General features: G+C 39.2%; 1 protein-coding gene across 1 annotated transcript in view; it reads left to right on the forward strand.

The window, feature by feature from the left end:
- LOC131149253 (uncharacterized) overlaps window positions 1-16,572 on the forward strand; it is a 144,226-nt gene that overhangs the window by 9,061 nt on the left and 118,593 nt on the right. The window contains exons 4-7 of the mRNA XM_058099539.1: window positions 3,054-3,219; window positions 3,401-3,501; window positions 3,614-3,686; window positions 3,807-3,945. Of these exons, the coding sequence (XP_057955522.1) occupies window positions 3,054-3,219; window positions 3,401-3,501; window positions 3,614-3,686; window positions 3,807-3,945 (479 nt within the window). The remainder of the gene's footprint in view (window positions 1-3,053; window positions 3,220-3,400; window positions 3,502-3,613; window positions 3,687-3,806; window positions 3,946-16,572) is intronic.

A 16,572-nucleotide genomic window follows, 5' to 3' on the forward strand; every position in this document is an offset into this window, starting at 1 on the left:
ACCTGGCTTGCAGGCGGACCAAGCTAAACTTAAAAGTTTGAAGAGGTTGTGTAGGCCCAACCTAACCTATCTTAGGCTTAAGATGCAAATTCAAATTTGGGGTAGGTTGAATTGTATGGATTGGATTAAATTATTAAAATTTGTTACATAAATATTATGTTTCTCTCAATTTTGTTGTTTTTTTATTTTTAATTTTATTTAAAATTTTTTTAATCATAGTTGAAAGCATGCTTTCAAAAGTGAGATATTAATAAAACTTAGGTAAGGGTTGAAGCAACAACAACAACAAACAAGCCTAACTCACACTAGTTGAGTCAGTCCACTTTCGCCATTTTGCATAACCTAGGGCAATATACTCAGAAAGTGGAATGCTGTCAAATCCTTACTATCTCAGTTGAGTTATCCTAGGTCTACCTCTCTCCATCCAACTGAATCTAATCACACTAATCACCTGGGCTCACTAGAGCATTATTTGGTCTATATTGCAAGTTTGCAGATGATGTTAAGTGCCCTTATCTTATCTTTTGGTACAGGTCCTATGCTTGAATTGCAACAAATGTGTTCATTTCTAATGTTTTCTTTTAGATTTATACCACTCAATCATTTTAGCTCCCTCATTTTTGCAGCCTTTACTTTTTGGATATTTGTTAATGTTTATTTTAGTCTTTTAGTATTATTAGTGCACTAGTGTTATGTTAGTAAGTGAGAGTTATTAAGGGTGTTATGGTCAGTAGAATGTATTTGATATGTATTATAATGGGTGTTATTTATCATGTGTTTATCTCTCCACGTGTTATCGAGCGGCACGTGCGGGGGTGTTAAAGCTTGATATAGCTTAAGCTTTTTAGGTGAAGTGGTAATCTAGCTTTTAGGTAAAGTGGTAATCTGACAGTTTTCTTGCAAGAATTTCTTATTTCATTTGACTTAGGTTCCTAATGATGACCTTTTCTTCTTTTATTCCATTATTTGGAAAGCAGACATTTCTTAAAAAATAAAGGCTTTTACTTGGACTTCCATTCTTAATAAAATCAATACTAATGATTTGTTTTAGAAGTGGAGTCCAAATAAGGCCCTATTGCTGATGTCTGTGTCCTTTGTTTTGGGAGCAGAGAGACTTGCTTACATTTGTTTTTACATTGTCCTTTTGCATGGTTTATTTGGAATAATTTGTTTGGAGTTCATGGGGATAATTCGATGTGTTCTTTGGATGCTTTTATTCTGTTAATTCTAGAAGTTTTGCCAGGGGGAGGAGCAGAAAGCTTTGTGGAGATGTACTGTTCTTACCATCATTTGGTGCATTTGGTTAGAGAGGAGTGACATATTTGTTTAGGCTGTTGCTACTTGCTACTAGCTGCATAAACTTGGTTTTGTGCATAGTGGTTTTGTATTTTTATTTTGCACACTTTGGTGTTCACTATATTTCTTTAGAAGATTCACAGAGATACTAAGGGCACATTTAGTCGGGGAAAACAATTTTCATTTTTCATTTTAATTTTCCAAAAAATTACGAAAAAGTTAGCGAATTATTCATTTTTACAACATTTATATGAACTAAATGAAAAAACAATTTTTGCACTATTTGAGTATAGGAGCATGGAATTCGGATCTTGGACATTAATTTGTGTGATTATATATTGAATTTCTTTAAATTCACAAAATCCAAATTCAAGCCTTAAAATCCCTGATCCTAAATATTACCTTATATAATTTTTGGAAAATTGAAAAACAAGTTGTCCTTTTTTTGCAATTATTTTGAAATGTAGAAATAAAAAATGAAAAATGTTTTGCACATTTAAGCAAACTCTATTTTCTACCTTTTTAATACGACTCTTGAAAACTAAAAAATAACCTAAATTTTTTATAATTCTTTGGAAAACTGAAAATTGAAAATGGGAAATGTTTTCCTAACTAAAAGGGCCCTCTTGAAATGCTTTATAATTCTTTAGATCTTTCTTTTTTCTTATGTTGTATTCCTTGACCTATTGGAGGATGCATTGTTCTCCATGTGGTCTTTCTTTTCTTTTCATGTTATTCTTTCTTCCTTCTAATAACTTTCTTTGTTTATCCCAAAAAAGAATGATAAATGCAAATAACAAGAATAGAACACTGGACCTCTTGGCAACCGTAGGTTTGATACCATGTTAAGGAACCACTTGACCAAAAAGCTAAAGGTGTTAGGTTTTCGGCCAACAATATATATCAAGCTTTAACATTTTCCCTTTGTAGTAATCACTCTTTTCTTCTCTTTAATTTTTTTAATCTAAAAAAAACTAAATTGAACGTAAGCCTGTTTGCAATTATAACATTGCAGAATTATAATGTTGCATCTTGTTTTGATATTGGTACTATTTTATATATGATGGGCAAAGTAATTTCTCGTCTTAAAATTGTTAGAAGTTAATGAAAATAGTAGTACTAGACTACTAGTAACTAATGCATGTAAATACAATTGTTTTGCAAATGTTACATTTAGTGTAATAAATCAATTTACATTGTTCGATTGCCTGGGTTTTTTGAGTGGCTGGGCTCATGAAAAGCTAGGTTGGATTGGGGCTTTTTAACCAATACTTTGAGCACGGGAACTTGTTCTCAAGCTTGCAAATTTTTTGGGTTGGGTTTGGGTTTAAACCACCAATATTTACACTTAATAATGATAATGGTTCTTGTTGCTTCTGCTCCTTGCTTTAATTGTTGAAATAATAGTTGAAGCTTGCCTATATAATGCATATGACAGAACACATTGCTAACACAGCTACACTGATGTTCACTTCTTCTATACTCAGTGTTGTTGAATTATTACCATTTTGATCTCCTCCTCCCATTAACAATCAAAATTTTTTTGGTTATATTTATTGTTTCTATGTTGTCCTGTTTTTTGCTGGTCATTGTTGATTATCTACTGTGCATTTGTTTCACCTGTTTGCTGTTTCTTTATGAATTTTGTTATTACTTTATTTCTAAGGATTATGCTTATTTAGCCTTTAATTTTGTTATGGATTGTTGTCTCAATCATGTTTTTTTATGCGATACTAATACTTTTCCCAATTATACAGGATTGCACAATTCGATCTTGTGATTTTGACAGTGAGCAGACTTGTGTATTGCATTCACCTGAAAAAAGGATGGAACAGATATCTTCAGATACAGAAGTTCATCTTGCTTTAACACCTTTCCAACCTGTTGCATTTTTTGGTTTCTATCGACGGATGAGTGTAACAGGTTTATTGGTTGTTTTCTTTTAATTTATTAAATAATTTAAAAAATTCCTAAAATAGTTACTAGTCACTGTTCTTACAGCTTAGAAGTTTCTGTTGCCACTTCATTACTTAGCAGCGTTCTTTGTGTTTAATCGTGCATAGTAGCTGTGTTTCTAATCTTTAGCTGTTTTGGATACTTGAAGTTGTTGGAACTGTTGAAGGGGTGCGACCACCGACAAAAATAAAAACGGATTTAAAGAAACCTATTTTCAATCTTGCTTGCCATCCTCGCCTTCCTTTGTTGGTAACTTTATGTCTCAATTGAAGTCTCTTCTTTGTTCTGTTGGTATCTGGTTAATAAGTGCAAAGCTCTAGACTTTTATATTCTTAGTATCTGTTTATGTTCCTGGTTTCAGTATGTAGCTTATGCAGATGGATTAATTCGAGCTTACAACATTCAATCATATGCTGTTCAATACACACTACAACGTGAGATGGGAGTAACACTTCATCTTTCTTATTGAGATTTGGATGGATTAGCCTTTTATTGAACAATGCACACTCACACATGTATGTATCATATCCCAACTTTTTTCTTTGTTATTGCAGTTGATAATACCTTTAATAAGCTCATTGGGGCTGGTGCTTTTGCTTTCCATCCAAGATTGGAATGGATTTTTGTTGGTGATAGACGTGGTTCACTTTTGGCATGGGACGTATCTACTGAGAGGCCTAGCATGATTGGAATGTAAGTTGTTTGTGGCTTTACCATTGTATTTAAAATTAAATATGCTATTTCTAAGAGTTCTGATTCTTTCCTGTTAACAGGAATGATAAAAAGAGAAATTGGAGATACCTGTCCAAGAAAAATACATAGAAGTTCAAAAAGGAAATATATATTTATATATTTTTTATCTTAAAAGAAATTTATTAAAGGAGGATGTACAATAAAAGGATTAGGAATCCTCAAAAAATGAAAGAGGAAACAGAATGATGCAAGACAAGAAGTGGAACCATGGGATGGTGATGTTTTGATTAGGATGGTAGATAGGGCTGGGGAGGGGGGGTTGGTGGAGGTTTAGAAGGGAGAGAGGTAGTCGTGGTATCTCATCTCTAGTTTGCTGACAATGCCATTTTCTTCCTTGATGATTTTAGTTTTTCGTTTAGGAAATCGTGGGTATTCTCCAAATTTTTAAGGTGTCTGGTCTTAAAATTAATATGGGGAAGAGTGGTTTAGCAGCTTTGAATGTGCATGTGGAGTGTGTCAGGAAGTGGGTGACTGGAGTGGGTGTGGCATTCTGGATTGGCCTTTGGCTTACCTAGGGGTACCTCTAGGGGTTAATCTGCAGACTTCTGGAATGTGGTAGGGAAGGGTGGCAAAGAGATTAGTGGGAAGGAGGCCTCTTTTTTCCTTTTGGGGGAAGAATAATCCTGATTCAGGATTGGTTTTCTAGCTTTCTGCTATATTTCCTGTTTGCTTTTAAGATTCTCGTGGGGGTTAGTAACGAGCTTGAGAGAGTTATGAGGACTTTTTGTGGTCTGGTGTGGGGTCCACAGGGATCATAGTTAGCTGGGAAGAGGTTTGTAGGTCTAAGAAGGAAAAGGGAGGGGGGGGGGGGGTGGCTGGGTCTGGGTAAGTTGGCATCTAAAAACATTGCTCTTTTAGCTAAATAGTTATGACACTTCCCTATAGAAGAATCCTCCTTTTGACATAGAGTAATAGATGTATGTTTGCATTGGATGAGAATGGGTGGGATACCAATGTAAAATTAAGATGTTCTTTGGGGAGTCCATGGAAAAAAAAAAAAAGGGGGGGGGGGGTTGTGTATAGGTAAATTGGTGTCTAAAAACACTGCTCTTTTAGCTAAATGGTTGTGGTGCTTGCCTCTAAAAGAATCCTCCCTTTGGCATAGATTAGTAAGAAGTAAGTTTGGGTTGGAGGAGATTTTTTTTTTTTTGGGGGGGGGGGAATACCAATGTTAAATTATGACTTACTTTGGGGATTTATCCTTGATTCACACCTCACATTAAACTTGAAGTGGGGAGTGGTTCACGTATCCGTTTCTGGAAAGACCCATAGCTGGGGAATGCTTCTTTTCCACTTTTTTCCCTCGTCCCTTTTGTTTGTGCTCCAAGAAAAATAGAGCCATTTCTTTCTTTGTGTGTGATCTGAGTAGTCCTTTGGTTTCCTGGAATCTCCAATTCTTCGTTTCCGCGCTATCCAATTATTTGGAAGGCCAAGGCTCCTTTCACTTGGTTGGCTGTGCTTAACAAAATAAATACTAATAACTTGCTCTAAATCAGGAGATTCTCTCTTGATGTATGTGTGCTTTGTTGCAAGAACTCTGAGATTGCTTCTCATCTTCTTTTGCATGCGAATTTGCTTGGAGAATCTGGAGTAATTTTTTTGGTATTATGCGAGAGATCTGGGTATGTCCTTGTTCGGTTGAAGACTTGTTAGCCATTACACTTGCAGGCTCTGGGAGAAGGAAGGATAGGACAGTATTATGGAAGTGTAACATATTTGCAGTTTTATGATGAATATGGCTGGAGCACAATGCATGGATTTCGTATGAAAAAAGTTAAAATAAATTGGGTGCTGGTTTGAGATAAAATTCAGTATTTGGCCTTACTGTAGTGTGCTGGCTTGGATTTTTCAGAGGGGTTAGTTTTCAGGAGGTTCAAATATTGGAGGAACATGCTAGCTTGTTGATCTTTTCTCTCCTTATTTTTTTTTTGTTTATTTCTGGTTTGTTCCAGAGCTTTTTCTGGAGATGCCTAACTCTCTCCCTCTTGTAAATTCTTTTCCTATCAATGAAAATTGTGCTGTAAAAAAAAAACACCTGACTTAGAAGAATTGTATCAAGGGCTTGTTGGGTGTCCTAAACCCAATTATGTTTAGTTTAATTTTTAGTAGGCCTATATGTGGTTAAGGTTTGTAATATATGTGTGTTTTTCAGGGATTTTTTTTTTAATTTCATATATTTTTTATGTGTGTTTTCAGGGATTTTTTTTTTTAATTTCATATATTTTTTAAGGGTTTTTATGTGTAATTTCTTGTAAGTTGGGCTTTCTAAATAAGGTGTGAAAAACTGTGAAAGCCATGTGGAAATTAGTTTTTGATGAATTTGAATTAAAATCAACCTGTGTCAAATACATTGGTTTTTGGGCACTCTAACTCACTAGAGGCTTGAGAAACAAAGAGATGATGTTTATTCCATTTATTCCAAGGCAACAAGTATTCAAGAATAATTAGCCAAAATCAAGGAATTATTTATTCAGTAATCTGAATCATGCTTTCTGTCGGTTTCCCCTCTTTGCACTGTCCACAAATATTCAGTTACCAGTCCTAGATTTCGGGAAAAAAAATTGCAGCCACTGCTCTTCAATTTTGAACACCACTTTCCAAGTACCATTTGTGAGTCCTCCACCACCATCAGAGACAAAGACCCCCAAAGGGATGGAAGGATTTTCCCCAAAATTTTGTTGACATCTAATGACTAGAGATGCCTCATGCGCCACCGGAAACTCTATCAACTGCTGCTCCTCTTGCTTTCTAATTTTGCCAGAATCTTCAGGCAACATTACCAGCATGGTTGAGTTCCCCATCTTTTGACCTGCCATATTGTCATGAGCTAAGCTTGTTCGGGGCATTATGCTTGCATGTGACTGCTTGTCTCGTGTGTTTGGGATGGGTTTCCATCATGTAAATACTAATGTAGGGTTATTTTCCAGTATTTGTTTCATTGTATGCCAAATAAGGCAGTATGACTCCTTGGTCGCTTTGATGTTTCTTAATGCCAGAGTGAGAATGACATAGAAAGCTCTTTAGGGGAGGATGAGTGTTCATTAGTCATTGTAAAACTTACTAGCTTTTGTCAACGTGTTTAGCCTACTTGCTTCCCTCGCTAAGCACACAATGTCAACGGAGGTGGTGTTAATGAATTACGTTTGCTTCAATGTTTACTGCTTACTTGCCACGACTTTCATGAATTGATTACTGTTTCCGCTGCTATTTGAATGAATGTTAATGAAAGTGTTTCGTGGATGAATGTGGGTAAACGATAGGCTGACTAGTTAAGCAAGAGTGCTTTAGCTAGCGCCGCATGGACCTTCACAAAGGTGTGAAAATAGTCAGACCGTGACACTTGGTATAAGAGCCAAGGCTCAGTTGCTACGAGAATTTAGTTGCCTTCATTGTGGGATTTGGAAAGCTTTGGTGAGTGACCATGGCACCAAACAATGCCGAGAGGATTAGCGTGCTAGAAGCGCAGGTTGAAGAAACATCCAACAATATGGCCAATGAGATGGCCCAACTGAGGGGACTTGTTGATGAAGTGATGGGATCACACCAGCATCAAACAAGTTTGACAAGTGAAATGTCAAAGGACTTTCACCACTGTGGAAACTTTGCAGGCCCGGATGGTTGATCTGGATGCAAAGGTGAATATGATGGTTCTTGCTATGGGGGACTCCGACACTTTGGGAGTAAGCAAGACCGAGGTACCGGAACCCAGGGCGTAGGGGGTGCTTGTGATGCCAAGGAGTTGGAGAATTTCTTGTTTGATATGGAACATTATTTTCGTGTTGTGAGGATGGCCTCAGAACAGGTGAAAGTGGATACTACAACCATGTACTTGGTTGGTGATGCCAAACTGTGGTGGCGTGCTAAGTACAATGACTTTGAAAATGGAAGCTTTGTAATTGATAGTTGGGCAGACTTGAAGAGAGAGCTCAAGGCCCAATTCTTTCCTGAGAATGTTGAGTATAATGCAAGGAAAAAGCTGAGAGACCTCAAGCATACTAGGTCAATCAGGGAATACGTGAAACAATTTTCTGCTTTGATGTTGGATATCATGGATATGTTGGAGAAGGACAAGTTGTTATATTTTCTAGAGGGGATGAAACTGTGGGCAAGAATTGAACTTCCTAGACAAAGAGTTTAAGACTTGTCTACTGCACAAGCTGCTACAGAATGCTTGACTGACTACGTTGGGGAGAATACCGCTTCGTCCAAAGGGTCTGGCGGAGAGGGAAACAATGGAAAGTCTTTCAAGAAAGGTAAACCCAAGAGTGGGGGAGCTGACTATAAAGCATCAACCTCAAAAGAAGCTTTGTCGTCTTGAGGGTTCAACACACCCAAGGGAAAGGGTAAACTTGAGTGTTACTTGTGTCGAGATTCTTATAGAGTTTTTGAGTGCCCTCACAAAGCAACACTTAATGCTTTACAGGCTTCCATTGCAGAATTGGTAGTGGAAGACGATGGGGAAGAGGATGATACCCCGAGGATGGGTGCAATGCGGCAGGTGAGCGCATTGGAAAAGCAGGCTAAAGCCCCAAATGTTACATGAGCCAGAGGGCTAATGTTTGTGGACTGGAGAATCAATGGGAAGAGTTCCCGCGCTATGGTGGATATCAGGGCTACCCATAGCTTTGTTTCGCAACTGGAAGCTTGGAGACTCAACTTATCCTGAGAGAAGAATACAAGATGCATGATAGCGGTTAATTCTGTAGCCCAGCCTACTCTGGGAGTAGCCAAGCAAGTTACTATGAAGCTTGAGCAGTGGGAAGGTCATGTGAATTTCACAGCAGTGCCATTGGATGACTTTCCAGTCATTTTGTGAATGGAGTTCCTAAGGGGGACGAAGGCAGTGCTGATGCCTTCGGTTGGTTCCCTATGTCTGATGGGGGATCACCTGTGCATAGTTAAAACTGTTGCACTGAAAGGAGACGATGGGAAGTTCCTTTCAGCCATGCAACTCAAGAAGGGTTTGAGAAAGGGAGAGCAGACATATCTAGCCACGGTGGTGGTAGATGAAGAAGTAGGCCAAGGGCTGGTGCCTACGACCATCCAAGTGGTGTTGGATGAGTACAATGAGGTGATGCCTGATAAGTTGCCTCATAAATTGCCTCCACTACAGGGTGTGGAGCATGAGATCGCTGTTTCCAAGTGTGAAACCACCTGCGAAAGGGCTATATCGGATGGTGCCTCCAGAGCTAGTTGAATTGAGGAAGCAACTTGATGAGTTATTGGAAGCGTAATATGTTCACCCTTCCAAAGCACCGTTCGGAGCACCGGTGCTATTTCAGAAGAAACATGATGGGACCCTGTGGATGTGTGTAGACTACCGCGCGCTCAACAAGGTGACAGTGCGCAACAAGTATCCTGTTCTGTTGATTGCTGATTTGTTGGATCAGTTGAGTCATGCCAAGTACTTCACTAAACTTGACTTGAGGTCTGGCTACTATCAGGTGAGGATTGCTGATGGGGATGAGCCGAAGACTACTTGTGTGACATGGTATGGGGCATATGAATTCTTGGTGATGCCATTCGGGTTGATGAATGAGCCTGCAACATTCTGTACTTTGATGACCAGGTTTTTCGTGAGTGCCTTGACAAGTTTGTCGTGGTGTATCTGGATGATATTGTTGTCAACAGTTCCACTTTGGAGGAACATAAAGAGCATCTACGGAAGGTGTTCGACAAGCTGAAGGGGAACATTCTGTATGTGAAGAAAGAGAAGTGCTCTTTCGCTCAGAGGAGCATCAAATTCCTTGGTTATGTGATTGAACAAGGTCATATCAGGATGGATATGGAGAAGGTAAGGGCAATTCAAGAACGAAAGATCCCAACGATAGTGAGGGAGTTGCGTTCCTTTCTTGGCCTTGCCAACTACTACAGGAAGTTCGTAAAGGGGTATTCATGGAGAACGGATCCTATGACTGAACTACTGAAGAAGGGTCATGGGTGGAACTGGATAGAGAAGTGTCAGGGAGCCTTTGATGACTTGAAGGATGCCATGATGAGAGATCCGGTACTTGCTCTTCTGGATGTCATGAAACCCTTTAAGGTATAGACAGGTGCATCAGACTTCTCCCTTGGAGGAGTCTTGTTACAGGAGGGACATCCTGTTGCGTACGAAAGCCGTGAGCTTAGTGTAGCAGAACAGAAGTACATAGCTCAAGAGAAGGAGATGCTAGCGGTGATACATTGTCTTCGCGTGTGGGGGCATTACTTACTTGGGTCAAGGTTTGTGGTGAAAATAGATAACTCGGGTGTTAGTTTTTTCTTCACATAGCCAAAGTTGACACCTAAGCAGGGCCAATGGCAGGAATTCTTGGCAGAATTTGATTTTTCCTTTGAGCACAAGGCGGGGCGATTGAACCAAGTCGTGAATGCACTGAGTAGGAAGGCCAAGCTGGCGGCCTTACAGATGGTAGCACCTTTGACTGTGAGTGCTGTTACCACAACGAGGCGGGAGTGCATCAAGGAGAACTTAGCCAAAGATCTAGTTGCGTAGAACTTAATGAAGCTTAGTGAAGAAGGTAAGGCACGACAGTTCTGGATGGAAGATGGATTGCTGATGACCCATGGTAACCGGTTCTTTGTGCCATGAGCTGGGGATCTAAGGAAGACATTGTTGAAGGAATGTCATGATACCATGTGGGCTGGACATCCAGGATGGGAGCGCACTTTGGCCTTACTGAAGCAGGGGTACTATTGGCCGCACATGCGTGATGATGTGGTTGATTATACCCGAACGTGTCTTACTTGCCAACAAGACAAGGTGGAGCATAGGAAAATTGCAGGGTTGTTGGAGCCCCTACTAGTACCGTCCAAACCGTGGGAAAGTGTCTCATTGGACTTCATCACCAACCTGCCCAGAGTGGGAGATGCAGAGTCTATACTTGTTATCATAGACAGGTTTTCGAAGTATGGTACATTCATAGCTGCACCAAAGTACAGTTCGGCAGAGAAGACGACACAGTTACAACAACACAACAACAAAACCAAGCCTTATTCCCACTAATTGGGGTCGGCTATATGAATCCTTTTCCGTCAATTTATGCGATCATGGACCATTTCTTTTGATAGATTCAAGAATATTAAATCTATCTCCTCCCAAGTTATTTTTGGTCTATCCCTACCCCTTCTACTGCCCCCCACAGTAACTAAGTCACTCTTTCTCACAGGTGCACTATAAGGCCTACGTTGCAAGTGTCCATACCATCTGAGTCGTCCCTCCTTTATCTTATCTTCTATAGGAGCTACACCTAACTTACCACGAATATGTTCATTCCTTAATTTATCTTTCAATGTTATACCCCTCATCCATCTAAGCATCCTCATCTCGGCAACTTTTACTTTTTGAATATTATGTTTCTTCGTCGCCCAACATTCCGATCCATATAGCATAGCTGGTCTTATAGCTGTCCTATAAAACTTCCCTTTCAATTTTAAGGGTATTCTACGATCACATAGCACACTTGAAGCACTTCTCCATTTTACCCAACCTGCTTTAACTCTATGCATTACATCATCTTCAATTTCTCCTTCAGCTTGCATAATAGATCCAAGATATTGAAATCTGCAAGTGATATTTATTTCTTCGTCGTCAAGTTTAACTTTGTCTCCAATATTCCTTCTTTCATTACTAAAATTACATTTCATATATTCTGTTTTATTTCTACTTATCTTAAAGCCTCTAAATTCCAAAGCTTCTCTCCATAATTCTATCACAGTTGTTTTTCAAAAATATTTTGAAATATTGGGGTGTTCCCCAAGACATTGTTAGTGATTGAGACTCAAGATTCACCGGCAAATGGACAAAACTTTTCATAATCCTCGGTTCATAACTTGAAATCTCTTCGAGTTATCACCCACAGACAGATGGGCTGACGGAGAGATTCAATGGGCTACTGGAAGAGTACTTGTGCCACTTCATCAACGCCAACTAGAAGAGGTGCAACTACTTGATGTGGCTCAGGTTTTGTTTCAATGCCCAAAAGAGCTCAACAACCAACAAGAGCCCTTTTGAGCTTGTTACAGGGCAGCAGCCATTGTTACCTCACATAGTGGATGAGCCGTATAGAGGAAAGAGTCCTAGGGCGTACATCTTCACCAGAGAATGGAGACAAAATGCTGAGATTGCCCGAGCCTACTTGAAGAAAGCTTCTAAGCGGATGAAGAAGGGGGCAGATCAAGGGAGACAACCGCAGCACTTCAACATTGGTGACTTGGTGCTTGTTAAGCTCAATCCTGAATAGATCAGGTCACTACGAGCACAAGATAGGAGACTACTTCGCAAATATGAAGGACCAGTCCCCATCTTTGCTAAAGTCGAGAAGGTCTCTTACAGAATTGACCCTCTAACTTGGATGAAAGTGCATTCTGTGTTTCACGTCAGCTGCCTCGAGCCGTACAATGTCGACACCAATGATCCGAGCAAAAGTCAGTCAACCAGAGCAGAAGTGAGTACAGTTCAACTTGACAGACGTGAAGTTGAAGTTATCCTTGCAGACAGAGAGTTCATATCCTCAAGGAAGAAGCGGAATTAGTTCTTAGTGAAGTGGAAAGGCCTTGGTGATGAAGAAATCAGCTGGGTTTATGCGGAAGATATGCAATCGTTCGTGGACAAAGTTGAAGTGTACTTAGCGTCAAAGTCTACGAGGATGTCGGCCGCATAAGTGGGGGAGAATGTCACGAGTTGAGCTTGTTCAGAGCATAATGCTTGCTTGTGACGGCTTGTCTCATGTGTTTGGGATGGGTTTCCATTATGTAAATACTAGTGTAGGGTTATTTTTCAGTATTTATTTCATTGTATGCCAAATAAGGCAGTATGGCTCCTCGATCACTTTGATGTTTCCTAATGCCAGAGTGAGAATGACATAGAAAGCTCTTTAGGGGAGGGTGAGTGTTCATTAGTCATTGTAAAACTCACTAGCTTTTGTCAACGTGTTTAGCCTACGTGCCTCCCTCGCTAAGCACACAATGTCAACGGATGTAGTGTTAATGAATTACATTTGCTTCTATGTTTACTGCTTACTTGCCATGGATTTCATGAATTGATTACTGTTTCCGCTGCTATTTGAATGAATGTTAATGAAAGTGTTTCGTGGATGAATGTTAGTAAACGATAGGTTGACTAGTTAAGCAAGAGCGCTTTAGCTAGCGCCGCACAGTCTTTCACAAAGGTGTGAAAATATTCAGACCGTGACACATATCAATGGGAGTCTTAGCCGGAATTTGCTAGAGAAATCCCATGCGTCACGTGCCGAGTGCTGCAAGTGAGAATGTAGACCAGGTTCAACTCTTGTTTTCTCTCTTCAAAAAACTAGCATGGCCCTTTTGAACAAGCCCTAATCCATTTAAAAAAAAAAAAACAAATTTTAGCTAGCCCATTTTGCCCTCATATATTAGATCACACCAAAGGGGAAAAAATTCGGGCCTTTTTAAAAAAAAAAAATACCCAGCACACCTTCTTACAATAAACAACATCAGGCCTTTAACTTTTATTTCACTATACCTGACCCAAGTTCATTAAACCCAACTAACCACACTGCCACATCTCCTAGCCATATCATCTGACAACTAATCTGCCATGTCATTGAACCTGCCACATCAGCATATTCTTTTAGTCTTCTAGACAAGAAACTACCTTGAATTAACGTGCTTGACTGGGATCAGCTACAGTGAAAAAAAAAGCCAGCAACTTTGTGACAAGTTATTGGAAAAAGGAATGCCATTTCTTATAACTTGAGTGCAATTGCAAGCCTTATCATACCTTTATTTGGAACCTCCCCCAAAGCCTTATGGAGTATCCTGAATTGGACGCTACTTTACATGTTTGTTAAAGATGTTTGGTTCCTATCGAAATGGGTAACTATTGGCCATATGCTCTTTGATCTTTTGCAGTTGGATGACTTGAGTGTGACCAAGGACATGAGAACAAATGTCCTTCACTATAATGATAAGAAGATCATTTTGAAGTGTGGTCTACCAACCAACCAAGACTACAATATTGATCATGTCAAAGTTACTCAACTTGAAGACACTAGAGGCAAGTAAATGCATGTGTTTGAAGACACCCAAATTCTTCAAAAAATTGTATTGTTGAGTTTGTCATTCCCCAAGTGTTCGTTGATTTTAATTCTCAATTCAACTCTTTTCTTTGGTGGTACCAAAGGAACAAGGTTTCTTGCATCACTCGAGCACCGGATTTCAAAGAGTCGAAGTTCATTACTTTTTATTTTTGGTTCTCCACTATTCAAAGTTCAAGGCTGGGTTTTTTTTCAACTGGAGGAAATTTGAAGTAGGACAAGAAGCCGGATTATGGGTAGACCCTTGTTGGAGACTAAACTAGAAGAATTGAATCAAGGGATTGTTGGGTCCTAAACCCAATTGTGTTTAGTTTAATTTGTAGAAAGCTTATGAGCATTTCTGGTTTGTTTGTAATGCATATGTTTTCGGGGTTCTCTAATAATTTCATGAAATTTGAGGTTTTGTGTAATTTTTTGTAATTTAAGCTTTCTTATAAACAGGATGTGAAGTTCATGTGGAAGTTAGTTTTGGATGAATTTGAATTAAAAGTGTGATTCACTCCATTGTATCTCCTCTTCTTCCTTCTTATTTCGTCCTTCTTCTTCCCCTCTCCTCTCCGGTATTTATCTTCCAATTTCTCCCTTGGCAGTAATTCTCATTGCTGCTGCTGCTGCTGCATCAGAGAAGAAGCTAATACAAAAAAGAAATCCAATACTAAGTCAAAATAGCCTGCCAATCACGTTGAATATTATAGAATGCCATATTGCCAAAACACCATGTAGTGAGCACTCACATAGATGCTAAAAAAGCATTCCTCGAGGAAAAGAATGAATTGAATGAATATGGAACGATCTATTGGAGAAAACACCTGAATTATCCAAACACCAACTCCTAACATCATAAAGAGGGAATATTAGCAGAGACATATTGTATGAATTGATATGGATAAGATACCATATATAATTGAAAGCACTGCCTCTATGCTTTGTTCCTCTCCTTTGGTGTCTACCTTCAAACAAACCCTGATAGTTTTGGTTTTCTCTGTGCCTTCTCCAATTTAAATTTCTACATATTGAAGTTTGCTTGATATCCTCTGTCATCAATAGTTTTGTGAACAAATTGATTTTGGTAAACTTAATGGTTCAAAATGCATTACATGTCCCACCTTGAAGGGGTCTGCATACGTTCCTTTTGATCCTAAATGAGCAAGAAAAGATTTCCAAGCATCTTTATTGAACTCGGAGGAATGATAAGGTAGTCTGTTTGCGTTGATTGTATTTGAAATATATGTGATATGTGATGCGTCTTCATTAATATATTATTCTATGGTTAAACCATATTTAAGATATAGGAGAATGCTTAACAAGTTAGGATTGAAATAGAATGAAATGCGTGAAAGAATGCCAAGAGATTTTGTAAAGACATCAGCTAGCTGCTCTTTTGACTTGAGTTACAAAAATCATCTTTGAGATTATAGCATCTGGTAGTATTAAACCCTAGCAACACAACTCACTAGTTATCCAATTGGGTGCTGGCCTTCAAGCTTCCATCATATCCTGATAGCTGAGTCATTAGGTAGCTGATCCTAAATGGTTAGGTGGTTGTGCTCACCCTGAACCATGGGCTTAGGCACACTTTAATGCCCATAAATTAATTCTTGTGCTAGCATGTTTGCTGCAAAGCACCATTGGCCAATGCGTGCCCATGTGTCATGGGCCGAATATTTCACACCTTTGTGAATGGACCATGCGGTGCTAGCTAAAGCCCTCTTGTTTAATTAGCTAGCCTAGCGTTTACCAAAATTCACCAACAAAACACTTTCATTGTCATTCAATCAGATATGAGCGGAAGCAATAAGCAACTTATAAAAGCAATGACTCTTAAGCAGTAAACATTGAAGCAATGTAATTCATTATCAACACCTCCGTTAACAATGTGTGTCTAGCGAAGGAGGCAAGTTGGCTAAACACGTTGACATGGCTAGTGAGTTTTACAAGTTGATGAACAGTCACCCTCCCCTAAAGAGCTTTCTACGCTATTCTCACTCTAGCACTAGGAAACATCAATATGACTGAGAAGTCATACTTCCTTTTTTAGGTTAAGGAAAAACAATCTTTGAAAAATAACCCTACGCTAGTATTTACATGATGGAAACCCATCCCAAACACATGAGACAAGCGGTCACAGGCAAGCATAATGCCCTGAATAAGCTCGACTCGTGATGCTCCCCCACTTATGTGGTCGATGTCCTCGCAGACTTTGACGCTAGGTACATTTCAACTTTGTTGACAAACGGTTGCATATCTTTTGTAGAAACCTGGTTGATTTCTTCGTCGCCAAGGCCTTTCCACTTAACTAAGAACTCTCGCCACTTCTTCCTTGAAGATGTGAACTCTTTGTTTGCAAGGATGTCTTCAACTTCACGTTTGTTGGGTTGCACTATCTTCAATTTTGCTTTAGTTGACTAACTTCTTGGATCTTCGGTGTCAGCATTGAATGGCTTGAGGCAGCTAACGTGAAACACATGATGCATTTTCATCCAAGCTGGAGGGT

This window comes from Malania oleifera, chromosome 2 (assembly GCF_029873635.1).
Source record: "Malania oleifera isolate guangnan ecotype guangnan chromosome 2, ASM2987363v1, whole genome shotgun sequence".
NCBI lineage: Eukaryota > Viridiplantae > Streptophyta > Magnoliopsida > Santalales > Ximeniaceae > Malania > Malania oleifera.